We start from the raw sequence: 15,798 nt of genomic DNA, 5'->3' as shown, positions 1-15,798 counted from the left end.
GATACTTATCAGGGCAGGCAAGGTTCAGTGGTCAGTCCAAAACAGGGGTCGTATCCAGATTAGCAGCAGGCAGGAAGATCCAACAGGGAAACAGGAGGTCCAAGGTACATATCAGGGTCGGCAACAGGAACCTAGAGAAAGACAAGAGGAAGGCTAAATATCAACAGGGGAAGAGTTGTTGACCATCTGGCAAGGAAGCATGAACAGGAGAGGGTTTAAAAGGAGTGGGGAACAGGTGATTATGGTTTGGCAATCAGAGAGACTCCAGGTGGGGCAGATGAGCTTGATTAGGGAAATGCAGGCTCAGCAGTGCAGCAATCATGACATATGGGAGCGGGTTCCAAAAGAGAGGGACCTGATAGCCAAAAGCTCTGCCGTCCATTTAACTTTCAGAGACTCTAGGAACCACAAGTAAACCTGCAGTCTGAGAGTGAAGTGTTCTGTTCGGGAACATATGGAACTATGAGATCTTTGACATAAAATGGAGCTTGGTCATGGAGAACTTTAAATGTAATGAGAATAATTTTAAATTATATCCTAGATTTAACAAGGAGCCAATGAAGAGAAGCTTAAACTGGAAAGAACACTTGCTGCAGAATTTTGGATTATATTTGGAACAGCTCAATAATGAGAAATTGCAGTAGTCTTAAAATCTTAAGCTAACAAATGCATGGACTAGTTTTTCTGCATCTCTCTGGAATAGAATGTTCCTAATTTTAGCAATATTATATAAGTCAAAGAAGGCGGTTCTAAAAGGCAGTTTTATATGCAAGCAAAAGGACAAATTCAGGCAAAATAAATAAATAACTCTAAGTTTCCTCATTGTATTACTGGAAGCTAAATTAATGCTATCCAGAATAATTACATAGCTAGACAATTTTGTCTTGAGCTTTTCAGGTTTAAAGACAACAACCCCAGTCTTGTTGAATTTAGACAGAGAAAAATCAGAGTCATCCAGGTCTTTTATGTCTTGAAGACATTTTTTTGTATTCTAACATGATTGGTTCAATCAGGCTTCAAGGATGAGTAAATGTGAGTATCATCTGCATGACACTGAACTTTTACACATGCTGTCTAATAGTATTACCTAAGGAAAGCTTGTATAACATGAAAAGTATTGGTTCAAGTACAGAACTTGGAGAAACTCCATAATATACTCTGTGGTGTTTGAGGAAGTTATATAATTTACATTAACAAACTGAAATCTAGCAGTTATATATGACTATAATGAGCCTTAAATTCTGACTGAAATGCTTCAAACAGATTATTTCTGCTCAAATGTTCACATAATTGAGCTCATACTATTTTCTCAACAATTTCAGACATAAAAGAGAGGTTAGATATAGGTCTATAATTAGCTAAGAGTTGTTTTTTTTATTAAAGTTTTGATTACAGCAGTCTTAAAAGATTGAGTTACATATCCTGTCAATAAAGATATGTTGATCAAATCCAGTATAGATGTGTGAAATCTAACAATGCAGTTAGATAGAACAGAGGGTGGAAAGCTGTTTTAATGTATAATACATTGTTTGTTTGTTGTCACTAAAGACTGACAACAGGCTTTTCTTTTGTTTGTTTATCCACATTTCTTCTCCCCAATCTTAGTTCCTCCCACATGAGAGCTTAGGAGGCAAAGAAGAGACTGGCACAGAAAGATGTTGAGGTAACAAGCTTTAAACAAATTTATCCTTGTTTTGATGCCACCATGTTAAACCAACATCAATTAACTCCATGGCATGTGACACAGCCCTATCAAGCATTGTTTTCCTACAGCTATATTCAATAATTTATATTGTCTTTTATATAACTAATATAATTAACAATGGCAATCACATATGGCAAAAAAACCCCTGCACAAAGGCCTGACAAGAAAAACTAGATGTTTGTTTAAAAAAAGATTCTTTATAGTTTCCTTTATAGATATATAAATAAATATATATGTACTTATTTATCTCATGCCAGGACTTGAATTGCTCAGCTTAATAACAGTGTTTACTTTAAACATCTTTAATTATTGAAGAACAAAAGCCTACATTTCTTATTCTCAAAGATATCTTTATTAAAATTTTGTTCCAAATAAATAAATTATACAATGTAAACAGGAGGTTTTTTAAGTGTACAATCAACTCAAGTTGAGAACAATAAACCTGACTGTGTACAATAAGGGAAAAAGAAAAAGAAACACAAAAAAGAAGAAAAAGAAAGAAAAAAACAAAACTTATCCAATCCATCCATCATTACAGAGACAGAACCAGAAGAATCAACAGAGCAAATAATCAAATATACTTCATTCCTGGAGCAATATAAGTGTGTACGACTTTGAATTGCAACAAACAGTGTCAGGCACAAAGAGAACATGAGTTATGTCCATATGTCCTCTGACAGGGTGAGATTCAGACCCTGCTCCCATGCACTTTTAATGTTGTTGAGTGGGGCCTCTCTTATACCTATCAGTTTATTGTAGGCAGTGGAGATTAGACCCTTGCATGATGGTTGTAAATTAAGAAGTGCATCAACAATGTTCTTATCAGGATCTCTGAGGGAAGTTTGGTATCTGACAGCGGAGGAAATGCCTTGCCTGTAGATACTTGAAAAAGTGAGACTTTGGGAGACGAAATTTTTCAGACAGCTGTTCAAAGATGCAAAACTAGTATCAGTAAAGCGATCACTGAAACGCTCAATACCCACCCTCCCCCATTTCTGAAATGCTAAATCCAGTAAGGAGGGTTCAAAGAGATGGTTGGCAGAAATGGGGCTAGAGAGGTAGAAGTCAAGGGGGCTAAAGTGTCTCCTGAACTGAACCCACACTCAACATATGCCTGACAACTGGATTGTCAGTGAATTTATTTGGTGGGAGAGGGAGTGGAGATCAAGTGCTGGAATGGAAATAGTGACATTTTTCTCCTCTTTCGTTATGGGTTTGTCTAATCTCATTTTACTGTCAGGGGAGAGAGTGTGAATTTTTAGCTGGTAAAAAAGAAATTATCCATTAGTATAGTGTTATTCGAGGATTTAGAAGTGTAAAGTTGAGAATAATAATTCCTGAGTGTGTAATTAATTTATGAGTCCTCTCAGCTGGTTAGTTAATAACTTCCATGATTTTTCACTGTGGATATAAAACAAACTCTTGCTTCTTAAGAATTGGCGCTCAATAGGATGAGTTGAAGCCAAATAAAATTTGGTTGGCCAATTCTAATTGTTCTTGATGGGCCTTTATTTTCATATTTACAGTGTAGGAAATTATTTGCCCTCTGAGGTATGCCTTAAGAGTATCCCAGACTACCTGACTGGATGTATCCGGAGTCATGTTTGTCTGAAAGAAACGATATATGTTCTTTCATAAATGTCACAAAATCATCATTCGACAGGAGAGTTGAATTAAAGCACCAGTGTTTTTTAATATGAGGAAGGTCGGGTAGCATCAGAGATAAAACAACAGGGGCATGGTCTGATATTACTATGCCTTGATAAACACAGGATCGCACCAGTGGTAACAATTCATTAGTAATGAAAAAGTAATTAATTCTAGTGAAAGTACGGTGGACATGTGAGAACAAAGAATATTCTCTCTTACTTGGGTGGAGGAAGCGCCATACATCAGAGGCACCAGAATAAAATAAAAAAAAGACTGAATAAGTGAGGAAGATCTACTACCTGAATCTGGATTAGAAGAAGAGCGACCCAAAGTGGGACCTAACCAGCAATTAAAATCACCCCCGAGTATAAGAGTGTATGAGATCAGGTCTGATAGAGAAGAAAAGAAGTGTTCAAAAAAGCTTGAATCGTCTACATTTGGAGCGTAAACATTAGCAAGTACCATCTTTGTATTATATAACTTCCCTGAGACAATTATGAAACATCTGTTAGTATCTGATATAACACTGTGATGTCCAAAAGGGATGTTTTGGTCAACAAGGATAGAAACCCCCCTGGCTTTCGCTTGGAATGAGAAATGGAAATGCTGCCCCGCCCACTGCGACGTTAGGCGGGTACTATCAGAACCACGTATGTGTGTCTCTTGCAGAAAAATATATGCTGTCTTAAATTGTTTAATGTTTGAAAATACTCTCTTCCTCTTGACAGGATGGTTTAAACTCTTGACATTCCAGCTGACAAAGTTTAATGTTCTATCCACAGTCTTCAACTAAGTGTGCACGATGATAAAAACCAATGGTGCCAAAGCTCCAGGAATATGAAGAATATAATGGACCCTAAATGGACCATTACTGGCACTGGAAAAAAACACCCCTTGACCACCCACCCCACAACACGATGGCTGCCAAAAGCAAGCTATCCAAAAACTCCATTATTAACACCCCAAAAATCTTCCTATTTGTCATGGTTGTTGGCTGGGTGTTGGGATTTCCCAGCAGCCTCTGAACGCATCTTACTACTGATTTTGATTGCCCTGATTCTTCTCACCTGTGGGCTCCCTATTTAAGCAGGAGCCTGTCTGCTGCTTTCTGCCAAATCGTCAGAGATACTCCTGCACGTTTCCAGCCCGTCTACCTGCCTGTTAACCAGTTTTTTGGCCTTCTTGGAATTCCTGTACCTGCCTGCTTCGGCCTGGTAAAGTTTGCTCTAATTTCTTTGTGGCTCTCTGGAACTTTGACTTTTGAATTGGAAAGGAATTGAAAAGGATTGGATGTGGATTCTGGACCCTGGTTACTTCCCTCTTGGAGGATTTGGAGGATTTCTGGACCTCTTGGAGTTCTCTACCCTAATCGGCTCAACCTGGCACAATTAACCCTTCAGTCCTTCCTTCAGTGTCTCCGGTTAATCCGTGCTTACTGCCTCCTGGTGGAAATTCAAAATCTGGATAACTACATTCCTGCCGGTACGTCAATAATATACCTGAAACATTGCTCTCCAGTTATATTCTCATCTCAAGTTCTCCCACGTTCACAGACGAGCCGACTGCCACAGACCAAATTCAACAACCCTGAGACACCTTCTTATATTCAATAAAATCTTATTCATCCGATCCAAAGGTCTGACGTTTTGTGGGTCCACTCTGCTGAATCGTGACACTATCACTTGAACCCAAAATTTTTAACTCCTTGTTTTAGTATTAAAGGGCACTCAATACTCCTAAGTACACCTTTTAATCTATTTTACAAGTGCAAACAAAACCTTCTTCCAAAATCTCCTGTCAGCACTATAACGTCATATAACAAAATAAAGGTAAGGCATGGCTTCAAAGATACACAAAGACTGGGTTTTCCTCACATCCTAGTGTAACAGTTCACTGAGTGAAAGACTGGGGGGACATGCACTCATTCCTACAACCATAGTCAGTGTAATATTGAGGGTTCAGTAAGCTGCCACATAGTCTGATCACAGAGATCAGACTTTGGGGACTGAAACGTCTCTTATTTCTGCTCAAATGTTCACATAATTGAGCTCATACTATTTTCTCAAGCATTTTAGACATAAAGGAGAGGTTGGATATAGGTCTATAATTAGCTAAGAGTTGTGTTAAAGTTTTAAATACAGCAGTCTTAAAAGATTGAGGTACATATCCTGACAATAAAGATATGTTGATCAAATCCAGTATAGATGTGTGATGTGCTTGGTAGATGGAGCAGAGGGTGGAGAGCTCTTTTAATGTATAATACTTGACACTAAAGATTGACAACAGGCTTTTTTGTTTGTTTATCCACATTTCTTCTCCCCAATCTTAGTTCCTCCCACATGAGAGCTTAGGAGGCAAAGAAGAGACTGGCGCAGAAAGATGTTGAGGTAACAAGCTTTAAACAAATTTATCCTTGGTTTGATGCCACCATGTTAAACCAATATCAATTAACCCCATGGCATGTGACACAGCCCTATCACGCATTGTTTTCCTACAGCTATATTTAATCATTTATAATAATAAAATATGTCCTTTATATAATATAATTAACAATGGAGAATAATGCGTCAGGTGTCTTTATTCATCACACATGCAAAAAAAAAAAAAAAAAAAAAAAAACACTAAGACCAGACAACAAAAACTAGATGTTTGTTTAAAAAAGTTCTATATAGTTTTATTTGAGTGACTTATTTATCTCATTCCAGTACTTGAATTGCTGCACTTAATAACAGTGTTTACTTTAAACATCTTTAATTATTAAGAACAAAAGCTCATAATTTTTTAAACCAAGACCTGCTTACAGTTACATGGAAAAACGAAATTTTAATTGTCTTTTTTAAAAAAAATTATTCTCCAGAATAATACAATAAAGCCCATCCTGCATTATCTTCTGAAGGAATGCATATTCCTGGAAAACAAGATAGAAACAAGAAACCCCTGCTTTAACTGCATGAAAATATAAAATAGTTAAGAGAAGTATTGTTTTACAAAAAACAACACAGCAATTGCAAACGAAGTACTTAAAAGTCACTGTTAAATTTAATTATGTACTTGTTGGTCAGCTGCTTAGTTAAATTCAATAAAAGTTACATGGAGCGAACACAATAGATGCTAAATGAAGCCATTAGCATGTGTGCTGGTCCATGCTATGCACATGTGTGTAAAGCAATAGGGGTAGTGCTGTTTGAGTGACATGTCTTTTTTCTCAAAGTGAACGCTAAGGTAAAGACGAGTAACTGGCGCCAGCCATCAAATCCCCCCCACCCTCTGAGTGATCCACAATCATGTCAAGAAGGGAATATAGTGTCCCTTTGAAAAGCGTTCTTAATCAAACCCAATTAATTCCGCTCTTTTCCCTTATTATTTCCACCGTGGACCACATCCCGCTAGTCAGCCTGTTAACTAGAGCCTGGGCCCCAGCGAAGGTCATGCTTGGTCAAGCAAAATAACATTATAATGTGTGTAATTAATTGGTAGTTCTGAGTGTGTTATGAGCATATTCTGGGTGTTGCTACATGAAGTCTTTCTGACAAAGGTTTGGTGAGAGATGGTTTTGACTAAATATAGCATGGTAACACTATTCTAATCTACATTCTGATTAGAGTTATGATGTCAAAATACTGAGGAATATAACTGGTAGGATTATTTGGCAGTTTGTCAGACTACACTTAAGATAACTTAAGATAAGTTATTAATAGCAAGGAGAAAGAGAAAAGTCTTTATTAATTGTATGATGTAATACAGCCGACAAAGCTGGGTGATAAAAATATATTTCCAGCATCTAAATTAGTCTTGCTAAATCCTTTTAATAGGAATGAGGGTTAATTTTTATTTAACCAATACTCTCTTCTCTCTTCCGAACAATGTGTGTTTAACAATGTATGAAGAGTTTATGTTGAAAACTAACAAATACGTGCCTGTAAAGTTGCATGCAAAAAAGGTTGAGTCTACGATAATAAAGTGGGGCAGTTAAGCCACATGGGCTACTAGAGGGCAATTACAGCTTAGCCCTTATGGCCTTGGCAGCCTAGCTGGCTGGGCCCCTTGACACCCCTGGTTGGGCCTGATGGAGTGGAGCTTTATCTGCCTAACGGGCTGGCAAATGTCCACGGGTTTGGTCGAACACAACAGGCCCCCATCAGGCCAACTCTCTCTGTCACAGCTTACATGGGCCTATTGTACACCAGTGCTCATTAACAGCACAAAGTCATGTTGGTGGCTCGCTAATGGATAGTTGGAAAGAAAAACAAGGTCCACAATCAAAGTGCCTGTACACTGGTGCTCTGTACATTTATTCTGTTTTTTTTTCCAGACTGAAAATGTAAGTCACACTCTAAAAACACAAATAGACTAGAAATTAGTACATAATGATGTGGGAAACTGATAAAAATAATAAAAATCCTCAGACATTTGTGAGTCTTTCTTCTAGTAGAAAAAAATGTCATTCCTTTGGCTTTTTAGTTCACTGTAGTCACAAACAGAGATTATGACAATGAACAGCATAATTAATGGTGCTTACTTCAATGGAAAATTGTTGCCAAATAAACTTGTATCAAAGTACTAAATACTCAGATATGCACTCAAAATTAATGACAGTTTGTTTTACCATTAGAGGGAGGCACGTTTTTGATCCCTGAATTCCATTTGCTACCCTAGCATCCCTCTACATTCATTAAGCATTCAGACACACACATATACTCACAGTAAAAGCACACATACAACACAAATTCAATATCATAGTGACAACATGCTTATGGGAAGAGGTGTTACACTGCCTTTTTGTGTTTTTTTTTTTTTTTTTTTTTTTTTTTTTTACAACTGGTCCATCAGATTAGTCAAACTGTGAGGATCCATTAACTTTCTCTTTTTAAATCATGTGGGACCTCTGTGGTGACACTAATGACAGAAATGTTATTGCTTGTCAAGGTTCATGTATGGCTCCAAACAGAGTATAAATGTGCATTACACCATTGTTTACCTCCTCAAAGACATATCTACATGTTGTGTAGGCAGACCGCAGCCAGTGTTTACACTGCAAGCTCCTTTTCCTCAGAGATTATGTCTCGCTCAAGCACAACATTTGAAATGTTATAAACTGTAATTGCTTCATACTACTTTCGGCTTTACTGGTCTGTGTTTAAACTCAGTAGGTTTGATGTTCCTACACACTCATCTATCATTTCCCCATCTGTCATTTTTTCTTATTCAATAATTGCCGTAGAACTGTCTGTTGTTCAACATTTATTAGGCTCATTTTGGGCAGCCCAGCTGGAGTTAGATTCTTTGTCTACTGATTTTACTAACTATTGTTAGAAGAACAGGGGGAATAGAAGCCCCACAGCCAGGCAATGTTTAGGCAGTCTAATTGTGGTGATGTTTGTAGTGGTGATGGTGATGTGGTGATGAATTAGTGTGAATAAAAATTGGAGGCAAAATTTGTTGCTGTGACCACATACAGTTTGCTGCATGCAGTTAATCACACTGCCATCATCAGTAAAAGTCCCTTAAAACTGATTTTTTGGGGGCACCGGTTAAATAGAAACAATATGCACTATGGAGGAAACAAAATGGTTGAAAAGGGCTTTTCCGGAGGTATCTGAGGGCATTCGGTCTATGGCTAAGAATCTAGGGTTAATCGCTTTAAAAGCAGTAATTAGGTGTTAAGAGGTATGCTTGTCTGTCTAAATTAGCTTCCAAATCAGATTACGCTCTGTCACTTCCGTTAACCTCCCCCATCAGAGCTCAATGCTCTTCAAAAGGCCATTTTAATTATTTTGATACAAACAATTCTATTCCCTTTAACCCATATCAAAACACTTGAGTGAAACGTGTTTTAAAATGCAGATTTATGCTTTCTGTATAGAAAGTAAAAATATATTTAAAAAAAAAAGACTCAACAGTATTTTCACTGTGGAACAATAAAATTGACAAAGACAAAACCTATCCAAACAGACACAGAAGATGAACTTCCTTGAGCAAATCAAAAGTTACATATTTACATCTATACCAGCTTCTTCAATGTACAATACATTGGCAATTATTCCTCAAGAAAATATTATTACTTGAGGGGCCGTAGGTGAAATCTTACATCTAGGCACCTGCAGAGTTAATATGTGTGATATTTTTTTTCTTTTTTTTAAAAATAGTTTAAAGTTAATCAAATATACAAATCTAAGTGTCTATACACAGTGTACCTTAACTTTTTTTTAAAACTATAACATTAAATTGGCCTATAGATTTTATCATTTTCGTTTACGGTTTATTAAAAATTAAATAGAGTTTGAGTGATTTTGAAAGTCAAACGTTGTGTTCAGTTGCACATTAGTGATTGGATAAAATGTTTGACTTTCAAGCATCTTTGGTGTCATGTATCCCCTTCATTGGTACATGAATCAAACAGTGTAAAAGCAGTTTGTAAACATTCACAGGAGCAAATCAAAAAATCCATCCACATCAGAAAGTGACATCACATATGTTGCCAGGTTTTATCCATTGACTGAATGTGCTCTTTGGCCTTCATCCTGAGTGCTACAATGCTAGAACTCCTGTCATCCTCCATTGGATATTTGTCGTTGAAGCTGGGTGGACACTGGTATGGAGGTGGGCCCATGGGCTGCATACCTTGGACCATGCCAGGTGGGGTGTTGAGGAAGCTGTGGCTTGAATATGTAGGCTGCAAGGCCTGTGGTGAACCCATGAACCCTGGAATGGTATGCATGGGTGTGGCACTGGAAATGGGCGAGGTCAACCAAGGATCTAGTGGCATTGGGTTGGCCATGGGTGCCACACTGGGGGGTATAGGAGGACGGTTAAAAGAAAGCATGGGGGAATCATGCAGCTTCATAGTGCTAGTGTCCATTTTTTCTTGACGTCGCCACTTTGCTCTCCGGTTCTGGAACCACACCTGGACATAAAAAAATGACATTATATAAAAATATACAAGAATTTTGTTTCTACAATAAGTGTTCTATTGTTTTTTTATTTTCTCTTGCATTTTGGACAAGTAAAGGTATCACCTTTGTTTGAACTGTGGTATAAATAAAGGTGTTGGGTTAAATGATCATATCACCACAATATTTCCTAAACAAAGGTCTAATTACAACACAGCATCTGAATGAACATGTAAGCCAAACTGTGTGAATAAACAGGCAAAACCCAGATCTTGGAATAACATGCCTTAAATTGTGGCTGGCCATAGTTACAGAAGATGTATTTGGTGCAAAATCACAGTCAACTTTTCTGAAGGAGAACCTTAAACCAGTTTTGAGGCAACTTGGAAACATTCCAGTTTGGGGCTGCTTCACTGGCTCAGGGACTGGCTGAGTATAATACGAGCTAAGGAGAAGTTGAATATTCATCAATATATTGGCCTTAAATTATAAAGCAATTCCACAAAGAAATAGTTTGAAAAGGAGACAAAATAATGGAAATGAAGAAACTATGTCCTCACTCATTTCTGTACTGCAGACTGTTGGACAACAGTGAAAAATTCCTGCATAAAGTTATTTTTGCTTGTAATGCAAAATAAATCGTTACTTTTGTTTACAGGTGTGTATTACATTTATGAAAGTTTTTGATAAATAATTAGCGCATACAACTTATTTTCTATGTGTTGTTCTAATAAGGTCACCAAATCTGGTCCTCGAAGGCCGGTGTCCTGCATGAATAGGATTTTTCTCTACTACAACACCTGATTCAAATAAAATGGATCTCCAACAGCTTGTTAAGTTTTTCACAAGTCCGTTAAGGATCCATTCATCTGAATCAGGTGTGTTGCTGCAGTGACACATCCAATACCTGCAGGATACCGGCGATCAGATTTGGCGATCTCTGCTCTAATAGCTTTTTAACCAAATCTTTACCTGAACTCGAACTTCAGGCAAATTGACCTTCATTGCCAACTCCTCTCGACTGTAGACATCTGGATAGTGAGACTTCTCAAAGGCTCGCTCTAACTCATGAAGTTGATAAGTGGTGAAGGTGGTTCGATTTCTTCTATGTTTCTTTTTAGTGTGCTCTTCATCTTTAATAGACTTGGGAGATCCCTCAGCAATGTCCACGTCCTTGTGCAGGTCATCCATTTCTCCATCACACTTGTCACCAGAGAAAAGGTTAGATTCTAAAGCGAAGCACAGGATAAAAAAGGTCAATTAAATTTAATGTAACAATATTAATCTATCTTTAATTTTTCTATGTTAATAACATCAAAGTGAAATGACAGCTCTTTCTTTTATCTGCCTATTTGTTTAAAATACTGTTTGTCTTTTAAATCTTTCAAATATTTTTGCCTTTATTACTTTTTCTTTCCTGTCTTTTTCAAATCATTTCCCTCTTGGAAGTAATAAAGTATTTTTCATTTAGTATTTTTTTTCCAACCAACCCATAACACATTGGTATGCAATCTTTAGAAACAGTTAACAGGACCATATTGGCTAATTTTATTTGGCTAAGTAAAGTCATGGACATATGGACAGAAAAACCAGAAGCTAGAAGAGAAAACAAATATCTTGTTGGGGGGTGGGGTGGTACAACTCGTTTAAAACCATGCAGGCTAAGCTTTCGTCCATGGAATCCACCTGTTTAGCCAGATAAGTTCTGTGTTTTTTGGTACGTTCTAGTCTAAAGTCAAGCTCTAAAAGATTCACTCCAGAATTAATTTGTATCTTCATGTCTTTTGGAATCTAACACCCAGAAACTACATTTTGGGTAAAAATAATGAAAAAGACAATTTACTTGTCTAGAAAGTAAATCTTGTGTGCTTGGTTTGGACAATAGTTCTCCTTAGTAAGCAACACTTAAAATTTAACTTCCATGCTATTAATTATTTTAGTGCACTTCTAAAAAATATTGTCTTCTTTTCTTTTATTTATTCTTTTGAGATGTTTGTATAAATAGTCATAGTAAAGCTTTCATTACTACCTTTCTTACAAAATGTTGTTTTGATCATTGCTGATCATTTTGTGCTGAATTGTGAAAAAGCTTGTTTCTTAAAAAGTGAAATCTTCATTTTTCCTCCCATGATAAAACAGTTTAATGACAGATAACGAGCCCCCCTTTTTTGCCTTTAAGGGTTTGTAAACCCCAGGGATTTGGGAAGACCAACTGACATGTCTTTCACTGAATTCTTTCCTTCCAGTAATCCCACAGTAACAGATGCTACCAGTTAAACCTGCAAGTCCATACATCCTCTAATCTAACAAGGGACTTTACATGGCTTCTACACGAGCCAAGTAAACACAGATTGAGTTTTCCAAGAAATGGAGGAAGAGTAAGTGAGCCATGTGAGTTATGCACCAAAGCTCATTAATCATACTAAATCATTTAAGGCCATATGGTCAACTGTTGGTTTCAAATATTGATTCTTTGCAGTGAAACCATCACCGTTTTAATAAGAAGACGGCTTATTAAGTCTATTATTTCATCTCTCTCTTCAGCCTTTCTTGTTTCTATGTTAGGGGTGTTAAAAGAACACCATAGAAATATAGTACTGATTAAAGAAAAGGAAAAAAAAACATTAAAACTTGTAAAAATTAAACTGATTTACAAATTATGCAAATAGATATTTTGCAAACAACAAAGTCTAGGATGAAAGTAAATTTTAATTTAATCTAGGATTATTTGAGTGGATTCTAAATATCAATTATTAAGCAGACCTGCTCTGATGTCCCTTCAGAAACAACACTTGTAACCATGACAATATTTTACACCATACAAATCTTCGGCTGTTAAGCAGTAGTTTTAGTAGTAGTAGATATACAATATTTGATATTTTGTGTTAGACATCTAATACTTAAGCCACATTCAAGCATTGTTAGTCAAAATTACTTAATTTGTGAATGCTTGTAGACATGCAGCTGAAAAGAGGTTTTAGCTTTTTTGCAATGAATGTAAGATAATCATTTTTGTTAATGTTAAAAATGCAAAAGTATGCAACATATGAATAGGTGCCCATCATCTGAGGGACAATGACTGTGATAAGAATCATCTTCATTAAGTTGCTGAATGATAACTAGAAGAACTGTGCATCAAGCAATCTTTAGTCTACACACTCCAGTTGATTAGTAGTCAGGTGCAGCAAAAGGCAAATTTAAGTGGCTTGTTTAACCTTTAATTTCCAACCTGACCAATCAGTGGATTGATACCTGCAAAGTATAAAATAAACATGACTTTGATCTACTGGACAATGATGAATAATGTCCAATATTTCAAAGTTACAAAATGGAAATAAAGAAGACTTTCTGAACACATGATTCTCACGATCATCATGGAATAAAGAGCATGGATGGAAGTAATTACATTAATCCTAGCTCTTTTCTACTCAGGTGTGCAAGTGAGCTTCCATGTACAACACCCAGACCCTGCCACTAAAACAGGTGAATGTTATTTGTTTTAGTAGCTACACTTGTGTTTGGAAAGTAAAGGAAGATACAGACAGCCTTAATGCACTGAGGTGTATTTTAAAATAGAAAAAGTCTTGATCTGATAAGAGATAGCATTACAAACTCAGTTTAAACTTCATAGAGATTGTTAAACAAGAGCACCCATAGGGTTGTTTTAATAAATATATTATTTTTAGTTATAGATAAATGATCTAGCATCATTGATGCATAAAGAAGGTTCACCAGTATGTAATTATTTTTCATTTTTCTTTGGCTGTTTTTTGTATTTCTGATGTTGGTCTGTAAATATAAGAGTCCAGTGATAATAGGAAGTATTGTTATTTTAGATATTTCTATTATCTCACCATCAGAATGTAAGCATAAGTCTGGTATATCATCTTTAGCCATTGTCCATGACTGACAATGCTACTCAAAAACACAGGTACATTACATAATTTCAGACTATCCATTTCCCTACATGAAAACAAAAGAGTTTGCATTAAACCTTGGTAATTTTTATTGCTTTGGTGCTAAACTTGGTGAGAATATTGTGTTATAAACTGGTGATTCAAGGCAACTTTTGCTTACTACATTTAAGACAAACTCTCACAAAGCCAATAAAATAGTGTTGCAAATTGATCTTTATGCTTGGCAATATTTTATGTCCTGAAAAGACTCACCATGGTAGGATGAATGCTGGGAGCTGTCGCCTAACTCGGAAAGGTGTCCATATGGAATCTGCTTGTCAGGGTCCTGCTGGTTTGCTCCATTGGTCTTTGGGCTGTGATTAGCTCCTACTGAATGGAGTAGAGGCTCCTGGTCTTTGGTGAATCCAAGTATAACATCGATACTGTGGACCCTACCTCCGCTGCTTGACCCAGCACCTTTAGTTATATCATAGTTATCTACTATTCCATGTCCACTATCCTCCATTATTCCAAGGGTATCCATTGACAAATGCATCCAAACCTTTGAATGCACTTTTTCTATGCCTTGCAAAGCAAAATGCAACAATAGGGTTATACAGAGATGTTTTTCTACGTCACGTTCAATGGAGTTGATTTATGTGGCAGTGAAGTGAGGTTTGTATCTTCCAAGGATCACTTCAGTGTGGTTGAATGTGGGGGTTCCACAAAAGTAGAACAAACTTGCATATTTGTCTGTGAAGAATTAAAAGATAAGACAAAACAGTAAGGCCATGAACTTCTATTTGGTTTGTAATTTAATGGCTTCTTTCTTAATGAAGTGCTTTAAATGTAAGGTTTGTAGTGAAAGTCAAACTATACAGTGAGATATGTATGAACAAACATTAAAAAAACATTTCTTTAGTTATTTTACTTACTTATACACCATTCAGCGTGATGGAAAACAAACAAAAAAAAAAACACCTAGTGCTTGATCGCATAACTGACAGAATGCCAGTAACAAGCACATAAAAAAATCTTACCTTCTCCAGGTTCTCTTACACAGGCTACGCTTCGCACATGGCGCCCATGTAGTCCACAACTAGACTAATGACAATATCTACTGTAGGCACTTGTTACTCCTAGTTAAGTCCTCAAAATCTTCTGCAAACAACTGAGCAAAGGACCTACGGCTGGAGATCTGAGCAACAAAAACACGTAATGTCTTTCTCTACTGACAAAACTCTCCTTAACCACATGAGACACCAACGCTGGCAGGGGGAATGGTAGTAAAACCAAAGGGTTTAAGAGGTTTATTAATTGGAATCCTCCCCCTTTAAGAATGACTGACAGTTGTTTTCTGGTCAAGTAATTGCTCCAAATGCGTCCTGCTTTCAGACCACAGAGGGAGGTCATTGTTAATGAAGTCTCAACAAAACTTTCTTTCAAAAAATCTATTGTCTGAAAGATAATGGCTTGTATTGAGAGTTTTTTCCTAATCCCTTCATTATGGACAATGTAAGAGAAAAACAGACAGAGATGGACTTTTAATTTGAATAGTTACACACTGTAAGGATAAAATAGGTTCATGCATCTAAATTTTACAAAGTTTTCTAAATAGGTGACTTTGATAAAGTAGAGCAAAGATGCTAATTACCCT

The 15,798-nt window shown here is 36.7% G+C and overlaps 1 protein-coding gene and 1 long non-coding RNA gene across 2 annotated transcripts; one reads left to right on the top strand and one right to left on the bottom strand.

Annotated features, from left to right (window-relative positions):
• Window positions 1-1,006: 1,006 nt before the first annotated feature.
• Window positions 1,007-4,983, top strand: LOC121644881. Its single transcript, XR_006011326.1, has 4 exons — window positions 1,007-1,032; window positions 1,606-1,663; window positions 4,640-4,837; window positions 4,909-4,983. It is a non-coding gene; the product is annotated as an uncharacterized LOC121644881 (long non-coding RNA).
• Window positions 4,984-9,821: 4,838 nt separating this feature from the next.
• Window positions 9,822-14,697, bottom strand: rx2 (retinal homeobox gene 2). The gene is made up of 3 exons (XM_041993094.1): window positions 14,415-14,697; window positions 11,218-11,474; window positions 9,822-10,259 (listed from the first exon to the last, which is right to left on the bottom strand). The coding sequence occupies exons 1-3, from the start codon at window positions 14,695-14,697 to the stop codon at window positions 9,822-9,824; spliced, it is 978 nt and encodes a 325-aa protein (XP_041849028.1).
• Between the last annotated feature and the right edge of the window lie 1,101 nt (window positions 14,698-15,798).

The sequence above is a fragment of the Melanotaenia boesemani genome, chromosome 8, assembly GCF_017639745.1.
Source record: "Melanotaenia boesemani isolate fMelBoe1 chromosome 8, fMelBoe1.pri, whole genome shotgun sequence".
Classification (NCBI taxonomy): Eukaryota; Metazoa; Chordata; class Actinopteri; order Atheriniformes; family Melanotaeniidae; genus Melanotaenia; species Melanotaenia boesemani.
This window is presented reverse-complemented; position numbering and strand designations above follow the sequence as displayed.

Bases quoted from the DNA above. Each gene is read 5' to 3' on its own strand.
- rx2 (XM_041993094.1), bottom strand. From the start codon at position 14,697: ATGCATTTGTCAATGGATACCCTTGGAATAATGGAGGATAGTGGACAT. The intron at 11,475-14,414 runs GTGAGTCTTTTC...GCTTCGCTTTAG, and splicing joins CCAGCATTCATCCTACCATG to AATCTAACCTTTTCTCTGGT. The intron at 10,260-11,217 runs GTAAAGATTTGG...TTTTATGTCCAG, and splicing joins TGCCTGAAGTTCGAGTTCAG to GTGTGGTTCCAGAACCGGAG.